This window comes from Arachis stenosperma, chromosome 4, assembly GCF_014773155.1.
Source record: "Arachis stenosperma cultivar V10309 chromosome 4, arast.V10309.gnm1.PFL2, whole genome shotgun sequence".
NCBI lineage: Eukaryota > Viridiplantae > Streptophyta > Magnoliopsida > Fabales > Fabaceae > Arachis > Arachis stenosperma.
This window is the reverse complement of record NC_080380.1, coordinates 59,374,437-59,385,031: the sequence shown is the minus strand read 5'-3', so window position 1 is coordinate 59,385,031 and position 10,595 is coordinate 59,374,437. Positions and strand designations below refer to the sequence as shown.

General features: G+C 34.9%; 1 protein-coding gene across 3 annotated transcripts; it reads right to left on the bottom strand.

Annotated features, from left to right (window-relative positions):
• Positions 1 to 495: 495 nt before the first annotated feature.
• On the bottom strand, positions 496 to 7,760 carry LOC130974192 (preprotein translocase subunit SCY2, chloroplastic). 3 transcript variants are annotated; one of them, XR_009084441.1, is made up of 14 exons: positions 7,310 to 7,760; positions 6,720 to 7,208; positions 6,290 to 6,378; positions 5,848 to 5,927; positions 5,634 to 5,723; positions 5,150 to 5,241; positions 3,664 to 3,747; positions 3,007 to 3,157; positions 2,564 to 2,680; positions 2,261 to 2,390; positions 1,675 to 1,798; positions 1,471 to 1,577; positions 949 to 1,115; positions 496 to 713 (listed from the first exon to the last, which is right to left on the bottom strand). XR_009084441.1 is itself a non-coding variant. In XM_057898969.1 (13 exons), exons 1-13 carry the CDS (start codon positions 7,416 to 7,418, stop codon positions 1,026 to 1,028), a joined length of 1,752 nt encoding a protein of 583 aa, XP_057754952.1. In that variant the 5' UTR covers positions 7,419 to 7,760; the 3' UTR covers positions 496 to 1,025. The 3 variants fall into 3 exon arrangements, 1 of the variants encoding a protein (XP_057754952.1); XR_009084442.1 differs by having other exon boundaries at positions 496 to 698; XM_057898969.1 differs by having other exon boundaries at positions 496 to 1,115.
• Positions 7,761 to 10,595: the final 2,835 nt, after the last annotated feature.

The window sequence follows — 10,595 nt, the reverse complement described above, 5'->3', positions numbered from 1 at the left end:
AATTTTTCTCGAGACTCTTGGAGACACCTAAAAATTCTTAATATGTATTATTAAAATGAATTTAGTAATATATATTATTATTTATTAAAATAAAAAATATTTTAAATGATTTATATAATTAAAAGAAGATATTAAATATTAATTTATACGTTACTATTAATAAAATATCAAAATATTACAATTTATCTAAAAAATACTTTATATTTTATACATTTGTGTCCTCATATCTTATACGATTTTAAAATTCGTATCCGCATGTGCTGCGTCATTTCATGTCCCGTATCTATATTAGTATCCGTGCATCATATCTTACTCCACCAAAATCCTCGTTTTTTGTTCTTTTTGATTTAGGATAGGCAACAAAATGAATTAATAACCCAACTCCCATTCTTTAGGTTTCGGTCTATTCCACTAAACTTTATGCCACAGTAATTAAGGAGTGCCAATAGACATGTATAATGTGCATTATAGGTACAATAATGCAAAAGACGGAAGTATTAGAAGGTATTTTCCTTTTTTTGGAAAGGTATCTCTTTCATGTTTAGTTTAAGCATACAGAGATGCGAAATGCTATCTAATCAAGCGAAAAGGCCTCACATGGCATTTCATCCAGTTGTAAGAGTAAATTACCTTCAAATGTAGTAAGACATGCCTCCCAATTAGTATTCTAAAATATATTGCTACTAGTATGTACTTCCCTGTACAAAGTTCAGCTGCAGCAGCAGCAACTATATTAGCAACAGTTTCGCAGCAAACAAACTTTTTCACACGTATATTAAATAAATTAAAAAGAGAGAAAAAAAAGGCGTTTGAATCAGCTACTGCCACTTATCAACTTTTAGTCGCAGCATTTAGCACCTTGTATGCTACTTGACCTCACGGTATGATCCACAAGCTATACTTGTATAACTCAGAAATACAAGCTTCCTGGAAATTCATACGACTTACCAACAGAGAGCGAAGGATTATCCTCGAGGTATTAAATAGAATGGTGCAGAAGTATGACAGCATGGCCTTTAGAGATGCTATACGCCATAACGTTTCAAAGCATTGCTTAAGCTTGGCATCACATTATATGCTTGATATGATCTTCTAAGTTCGATAAGGGAACCAACCTGAAGCAGCAAAAGGGACTAATTAATCAAACTGTAGAATAGAACATACCGGTCACATCAACAAAGCACGTGTTTCAAATTGTTGAAACTTTCAATATTAGATTAGAAGTGTAATGGCGAATAAACGCTGTTATTTGTAGTGGAGGAAGAGTTCAAAGGATCCTAGTGACATGCATGGGAGATGACTCAACACGTAACAGTAAAGAAATAGTGCACCTAAATTTAAATTACCCAAAAAGAAATAACAATTCAAGCCAGATTAAGCAGGCACAAATTTGTTTCTTGGTTGTATACTGATGAGTTTGCATTCCAGGTACAATAAAAGTACAAGTAAATGCACCCTTCTTGTACTTACAATAATTAGAACTGAGGTAAAACCAATAGCAAATCCAGCATTGATGCGCCGTAAATGGTGATCAAGAATAGTAGATGTAGTGGCCAATACACTTAACAGCAGTCCCCCTGCAAAAGTTCCACAAGATAGAAGACCAAAATCTAACAATATTAAGAGTGGATTAAACTAACGAAAAATGTCAAGTCTTTCTAATCAATGACAGACCCCAAAATCGTGTGGATGCCTGAATCTTTATTAGGTATTCTATAGTAGCCTTTCCAGGCTTTATGTTTGGTATTCTTGCACCCATCTTATTTAAGTAATCAGCAATTTCCTTTGGCAGGTTAGCCTGTGACAAAGAACAATAAAATGTCATAAGACAGATGGAATCCATTCTGATAATCATAACATATTATGACACAGTTAAATGACACCTCAAACTAAGAGATCAACAAATTAAGACAACAACAACAACATGAATAACCAAAGTCTTACCACTAGACTGCTAATACACATTACTAAATTGCATTGAAAATGTCATAACTGGAATAAGTAGTAGACTAGTAGCACAAGACATTCCATAGTTTGAGACCTTCAACAGATAATTTGAAAAAACTCATTTTAGTAATCCAAGGAAATTGAAGAGCTGACTTTTCTCTAATGTTATAATTTCGGACTGGAATCTGCTTTATACACGGCATATCTATAAACTTTTCACTGTATTTTATTATTTTCATAAAACTTTAAGTTTATATCACAAGAAACTACTGAAAATGCAAACGGAAACTCATATCAGCAAAAAGAAACTTACAATATCAAATATATTGAATAGGAAGACAAAAAGAGCATAAATTGAATAGTAAACCCATGGCTCAGCACCAACAGAATTTTCAGGGTTCAATATCTCCTTTACGTGCTCCCAGAAACGTGATTGAAGCAGACTATAAATAAAAGCTATATTAGAGAATGCAAATCACTAGAAAATAGTAAATCAATATGCAACATAGCATGCGCCGCACACACATAAAAAAGAGGGGGGGGGGGGGAGAAAGAAGATAGCAAAAGCAAGATTTAACCTGCAATGTTGTCAAGCTAAAAACGAGCGTGCACAGACCTGGCTAGAATACTTGGAAATGCTAAGAGGTAAGAGGTAGTAAGAACAGGTTGCATTCCAGATGGATTAATATTGAAAGGAATATACGGTTCGACTTCAGTAATTGGTGATTGCTCCCTGTTCAACATAGTAAGAAATGAAAAGTCAATTATACATCAGTACACTCAAGTATCAGTTAATCCTTCAGAATGACATAAGTATATATGAAATTAATTCTACAAAATAAATTAGTCCAATACTCCAATATACTGTCAATACCTATGCCAATGAAGGTACAACAGAAGACAATAAAATAGTCATTTTCTCAACTAGAGGAATGGAACAACTTCCCCCATTAATAATCAACCATATAAAAATTGAGAAAAATTTTAAGTGATGAATATCAGAACTCCAAAATCATGATTATCTAGACTTTTCAGGTGCAGCAAAGTTTCAACCATTACCTTGCAGCAGAAGCAAGTTTGAAACCATAGTACTGAAGCTTTACTTTCCTGCAACTTTCAGTTACCACAACTGCCCACATAGTAACTATGGTGAAAATACCCAACACTGCAAGCAGATATTGGCACCAAGTCACACCACCCAGACCATTCACTGCAATATCAAGAGATATTACTCAAAAAGATAGTGTTTATTCCATGATATTTAATTAACTAGATATAAAAATTATATCACATCCGTAAAACATCAACACAAGGTACTACAGGCTAAACTGAATTCCAGTTTAAACAAATTCCACATTACAAGTTACAACTGATATCTTAAACTCTTTTGGTCCTCATTATCAGTTAGTGGTAAAACATTCATCCAAAATTATCTATTTATCATCCTTTTGGTCATTTTTCTTTTCTTTTTTGTTTATTCTTTAGAGATAACCATGATGATACATTCTTCTAGGCACCTGATATATATAACTTTGAATCCAATGAGCTGTAGCTCAAATGGAACTTCCCCTAATCCCAGTGATAAGGGGATCGTTAGCTTTCAGTCAAGGTTTTATCCCCAATTTACCGGAGCTCCACAACAAAATTTAAGCTTGACAACTAGAAAAACACAAAGGAACAAAATATCAAAGCTTTGATTTGCATCTTGTCATGTACCGGAAAGCTGAGTGATCATTTTGTGTAGCGTCTCCACGTAACCCGTGAGTATTCCCACACATATGATGAGAGATGAACCTTGACCTGAAGAAAGCAGTCTCGGTCACAGCAAGAATCAATTGAATGATAAAGTAGAGATATATTGAACATAACTAAAGGAATAACCAAAATCTGCACATCCTTTCATTAGTTTGGTAAAGAAACAAAATGGTGATCTGAAACAGAATGGCTAAATTAACATTGCTGAATTGATTACTATTTATGAACTTATATGCTGAACAACACAACTAATCAGCAATTCAAGAATTTCTACAATTTTATGTGTAACAAACTAGCAAGATGACTATGAAAAGGGATAAATAAGGTATTGTAAATAATAAAGTTTGTGACAGAATTATGTTAGGGACTTGGGTATTATGGGTGCTCAAAGTCCCACATCGAGTAGTATGGGATGCTTGACGTTGTATATAAGGAGAGTGGTTCTTCCCCCTTAACAGCTAGCTTTTAAGGTGTGGTTTTCCACTTTCCTTAGATACTTAACAAATTACCAACAACAAAATAGTATTGTCCCACTAAGTAGGGATGACTATATGGATCAAACAATGCCTCGATCATATACTAGGAATCATGTATAGTCAAACCATTGGAACATTAACCTTTTTAATGATTGCAAAATCTAACTATTAGACTCCTTAAGATCTTTCTCTCCTTTTTGGGGTTTCTGCAGCACGGGCTTCTTCCACTCACGACCAAATGACAAGCAATATTCTACCATTTTTTCCACAGGAAATACCATCCCCCCCCCCCCCCCCCCTCAATCTCTTAAATTTAAAGGCTTTGATAAAAACTGATTTTTAAACTACAATTTGAGGGGATGGCAAAAGTTGACTGAAAAAGGTAGGCTGCCATCAGTTTGTAACAATTTTCTCTTTTCAATCCAATTTAGTAAAACAAACTACTAGCATTTCACCTGGGGTGATTGGATACCGTGTAACATCTAACTAGCACTGAATTCAACCAAAAGAATGGCAATTATAGCATACAAGTATCTTTCAATTACACAAAAAAGTTACAATGGCATATGATTGGAGGTCACAACCAGCATCCTGTACAAATTATATGTAGCCCTCTGGGGTGAGTAATCATTAACTATTATATACACAAATATTTATAAGAGAAAAGAAAGAAGGGGAAAGAAGGGGGGGATAAAACCTACCACAAAAATTGCAAACAGGAGAAAAACTACAAAAGTGCATGATTAACAAGTTGTTTTCTGTCATGTATGGATTGAGATCTAAATGACTCAACTAATAAGAAAACTCGATTGAATAGCAAATAACTCATGTTAGTTTCTACAAGCACATAGTTGATGCAATTAATAAATTTTCCCGTCATTTGCTCCAGACTCTGGTCACCCTTTGAATTCTAGCTTAGACAACTCCAACCAAGGACGCTAAAGTAACAGCTTCAAGGTAAGAAAGAATACCAAATCCAGATTCTGATATAGTGTCACAGATCCATGTAATAGTCATTGCACCGCAAACCAACAAACAGGTTGTCACCAATACATGTTTGACGCTGCAATGATAAACATGTTTAAGAAAGAAATATATCTAATCCGGCATAATTTGAATTTAGAAAAAATGTAGTTACACCATCGTTATGATTGTGTAAAATGGCAAACCAGTAAAGAGACTGAGATATTGTAAAGCATTCAATAATGAATAAAACTGAATTTTGAAACCAATCTAATAATGCAATATGGCCCATGGCAAGCACCACATATGTGCACTAATGATTAAAAATGTTTAGAGATACAGAGAGGAATCAAAATTAAAAATACTTGGAAAATAATCTAATTAGCCTTACTTATGATATCAACTTGAAAGGAAAACACTGATGATTGAATTCTTTGTACAATGATTGAAATTGAAATATAGCTTGGAAAATTATTCTTCTATACATATTACCATTGGCTGGCGGCATAGATTGAATATGGAAGCGAGTGGCAAGATATTATAAAAGCTTCCGAAATTGCAAAGCCAAATGACATCCACCATCTGAAATGTGTATAACATTTCGTATTTGAAAGTTAATAGATCATGAAGAATATCAAGAGAATAAGAAAAACATTGTGTAGCAAGAAATTATCTCACTGCTCAAGATGGATAAATAGGCACACACATATAACTCTTAATCTTCTCGTGTCCATCCAAACCTTCTTTGCGGAGCTTTACTAGAGAAGGAATAACATGACACAGTACCTGGACAGCATTATCTTGTATATAAATATGATTCATACGAGGCCAAAATTCAGAAATGAGGTTAAAAAAGTGTACTTGCTATAGCATATAAAAGAAAAATGCAGCATCTGATCAACCTCAATTCTATTTACAATCAAGTACTTCCAAGAAGTAGTGATAGTAATAACAGAAATAACTATCTTTTATAAGATACTAATCTATAAATCAAATATTTCTTCAATTAGAAACTATGGTGACAAACTTCTTCAAAGGTCTACTTTGTGTGAAAAGATGAACATCACGAGTTTCATGCAGAATACTACCGTGATGGTGCAAAATAGCAAAATTCCAAACACTAAAAAGACACGAAAGGAGCACTATACCTGCATAATAATAGACGCAAATATCTGGGGACTAATTCCAAGCTGGAAAAGAGATAACTTGAGCTCGTAGGAGAAGTCGCCAAGTTCATCTGTCATAAGCTACATGAATAACCATTCACACGCCATAAACTAAGCGAAAAAGAAATAATCTAATCATGAAATCCGCCTAACAATAAACAGTAAAAAAGTAGTTTGGAAATGTTCCTTTTTAATCGGAAATGGACATGCTGTTGATTTCACCCAAATACTGTTTTCTTTACAATCCATTCATCCAATTAAGCTAGGTTGTTTTCAATACTTTTAAGATGGAATATCATCAAAATGCAAATAAGCACCTTAACTAGCCTCGATTTTGCAAATAGCCAGAAAGCAAACAGAACGAAACCAATCGTGTTTGTTTCTTATTATAACATTGAAGAATGCATCTTACCAACACTTCCAGAGGCAAAGCTAAGGAAGTCTTGCGGTATCAACCTTCTGTCAAATCCAGGAAGAGGAATGAAATAACCAATACGACTAACCACAATCAGCACGGCAGTCACGAACAATCTCCTCCTTATCTCGCTCTTGAAGAACGATTCCGCAGCATCGTTGATCACAGAACTGAACCGCACGAAGTTCAAAAACTTGTTTTTGAATGTTTTTCGTCTGAAAGGTGGGGTTCTACAATCGTCACCACCAGGAGCAGCAACAATTGCTTCCCCGTCGTTGCCGCTATGCATTGGAATAATTTCCTTATTCGAAAGCTCGTCGACATAACGGTGTTCGCCTCGAACCCCGTTGGAGACATTAACGGAAAGTTTTCGGTACGATTTCAAGCACCGCGAGCGGTTCAGCGAAGGAAAATGTGTTGTATTGAGGTGAAACCGAGGTCCATTGCAGCGTATACGAAAACATTGGATGCGGTGAGCTTGTCTTACTGTGCACATAGAAAAATCAAGCTGTATAAGAAGATACCATACAGAATTGCGCTTCACTTTAACCTTTCTAATTGCGTTTCTAGAGGAGAATTATACTAACCCGGAAGTTTGACGTTAGGTTTTGTAAAGAAGCTGTGTGGATGGAAGTGATTTTGGGATGAGAATCGCGTTGCTACCTCCATGGGTGGACTTATTTCCGAAAAATGCATGGGCAAGTTGGGAGAGTATTGAAAGAGAGATGGATGGATTACGAAACCCTCAACGAGTTGCCTTGATCCTCTGTTACGAGGACTAAAGTTACCCGATGTCTCAATGTGTTGTTACTGTGTCACGTCACCGGCAAACGGAGGCTCCTGGTGCTGCCTGCAGCAACTTGCGAGAAGAAGAGAAGAGGATGAGGATTAACGAGGCCGTGCGGCTGCATGCGATTCTGGTTCTGAGAAGATGTGAGGAGATGAGAGACGAGGGTCTGACTCTAACAAGAAATGAGATGAGGATATATAACATTCCTTCGTGAAACCCGAAAGCTAAACCCTAGCGTTTGTGGTGATGGTGAGGTATCGAGACGCAGAGGGAAATTAAGAGATTGGAATTCAATATTATATTTATTTGTTTAAAAATTAATATTAAATTTTAATTTTTATCCCCAAAATTTTAGTATTTCTATAAATTAGAAATATAAGAAATTAAAATTTTTGAAAAAAGAGATTAAAATTTTAATAATATTTTATATCTAAAATATTTTTTAATTAATTAATTTTAATTTTATTTTTTGTGTGAATTAAATTAGAATTTTATTTTTATTTTAGTTTTTGTCTTTCACTTTATACCAAACATAATATTAAGATTTATTTTGGTTTTTGTCCTTTAATTTTTATTTTTCGGTCTCTCTCTCTTTCAAACACTATCTAACTACAAATCGATGTCGAAAAATTTTCCGTTCTTGCAAAATTTAACCAAAACCCTAATCTTATAATACTCACTCAATTTATTCTAAGAAACCGAATGTAATACCAAACGAGTCACCAAAGATGACAAATAATTCCGATTCTCAAAATACAACTATAATAATAATTGTAAGCTAATAATATTGTAAAGTTACTATAATTTAGTTCAGATAAAAGCTCCAAGTTTTCTAATTCTATAAACAGTTTTTCTATGTAAACAATGACTTTTGTGAACAATATGAACAATGAACTGCAGAATTGGCTCAATATGATAAAAAAACACTCCACTTCCAAATTACCCTATCCCACCAAAACCGTAATTTTCACTTTCCAAATTTTAACCATCTTCCTTCCCCACATTTTGACTGACCAGCCACACTCTAAAAATCTCTTACTGGCAGCGCTGCAACCTTCACCTGCCACGGTGGTCATGCGTGCTCCTCCCTCTTTTACAGTAGGCATCAGAGTCGTCTCTCCTTGTCATTCAGCCTTCTGACGTAACCGAAACCACAATCAGCAACCCACGATGGTCTTCATGATGCCATCCTTCGCTCTCTCCCCAGTCAGATGTCGTCGCCACTGAGGAGCTCCTGGGCGCCATTGCTGCACCACCAAGCATCCGCAATTGGCGTCACTCTCTGCCACACCAGACACGAGGCTGTCCGCCTGAGCTTCTTTGTGCCGCCGCTGGTTTCGCGTGAATGCCCCTTAATGCCGTCGTTTTTACCACCTGATCGCTGCTTCAAAAGGTTAGTTGTTGGCTAGTTATTTATTTGATGAATAGCTGCTCATGCAATGGATTTGGTTGATTCAACTGGGTGTGCTGCTTTGGTACAAAGGTGTAAGTTTGAATTTTTGGACTAATGTGAAAGAAAACAAAATGTGGTTGTTGCTGATTTCCTGGTTTTTTATCGGTTTTCTTTATATATTTTTTAATTTTGGTTTCATTTGACCAGGCATTTAGTTAGGCGATACGAATGTTCGAATGAGACGTTTTTTAAATTCGTTGACCTAGTGAATGCTTATTTAAAATAAGATGGATGGTTATATTATCACGTATACGGATGGTTGGGTTTCATTCAATAAATTAATGCTTGTTTCAGTTGAGTGATAGATCTTTTGCTTGTATTAGTTTATGGATTTGTGGGTTACGATTGATTTACTACGCATTTCACCCCTTAATTACGTCCAATTTTTTAAAATTGTGTGAAATGAACATGTAAAGACAATTTCTTGTCTTTTAAGCGGTTACATTTTTTTAGACTAAAATATTATTTGAAACTAATTATAGTTAATCTAGAGAAAACCTATATCTAGATGTTTTCTGAATTTGGATGGGTTTTGTTAGTTTTAAAAAAAAAGAATATGCTACTCCGCCGGACTTTTCATTAATTGGTAACTTAGCTTATGACTGTGGATGTTCAATTTTAATTTCTTATAAGATGGATGATTATTTTACCACGCATATAGATGGTTGGGTTTCATGCAATATATTAATGTTTGTTTCGGTTGAGTGATTAATCTTTTTCTTGTATTACTTTATGGATTTGTGAGTAACCGTTGGTTTATTGAGCACTTCACCACATGGTTACTTCCGGCTATGTGAAAATGTATGACATTAACTTGTAAAAGTAATTTCTTGTCTTGTAATCATTATTGATTGAAAATAATTATAGTTGATCTAGAGACAACCTATATCTGATGTTTCTAAATTTGGGTTCCGTTTTGTTAATTTAGAAAAAAAGAAAATATAAAACTCAGCCTGGCATTTCATGAATTGGTAACTTAGGTTATGACTGTGGATGTTCGATTGAGTTGCTATGTGTATTAGTTAAAATAATGTCATTCCCCTAATTGATTTGAGTTGAGTGCATTGTTGGTTAAAACATTATTTAATAGTGCTAGTATTGACTTTGGCTGTTGATGCGTGAGTATTTTATAACCTTTTTTCCCTCATTTTCTAGTTGTTTTTTATTATATTTTATTATATTTTATTAAATTTTATTATATTTTAGTGCAAAAATTATCTTTGGATGCTACTTTGAGTTGTTTTGGTGTTTTTATGATTTCAGGTGAAATTCGGGCGAATTTGGCAGAGTTTTGTACGAAAACAAAGGAAGAAAGTAAATGCTGTCAACCCTAACCTCCTAGCACTCCAACGAGCATAAATTGAGCTACAGAGGTCCCATTGATGCGGTTTTAATGGTGTTGGAAAGCCAACTTTCAGAGCTTTTCAACGATATATGATAGTTTGTACTTTTTTCTAGAATCACTGCCAAATCGGACGTTAAACGCTGAGCCTAGTGTTTAGCGTCCAAGAAAGTAAAGATAGAATCAGCGCCAGAACTTTCCTCCCCAGGGTGCCAAACACCCAACCTAGCGTTTAGCGCCAGCAGGGATGCGAGCCTGCCCCCCTTAGGATTTATTATTTTATTTTAT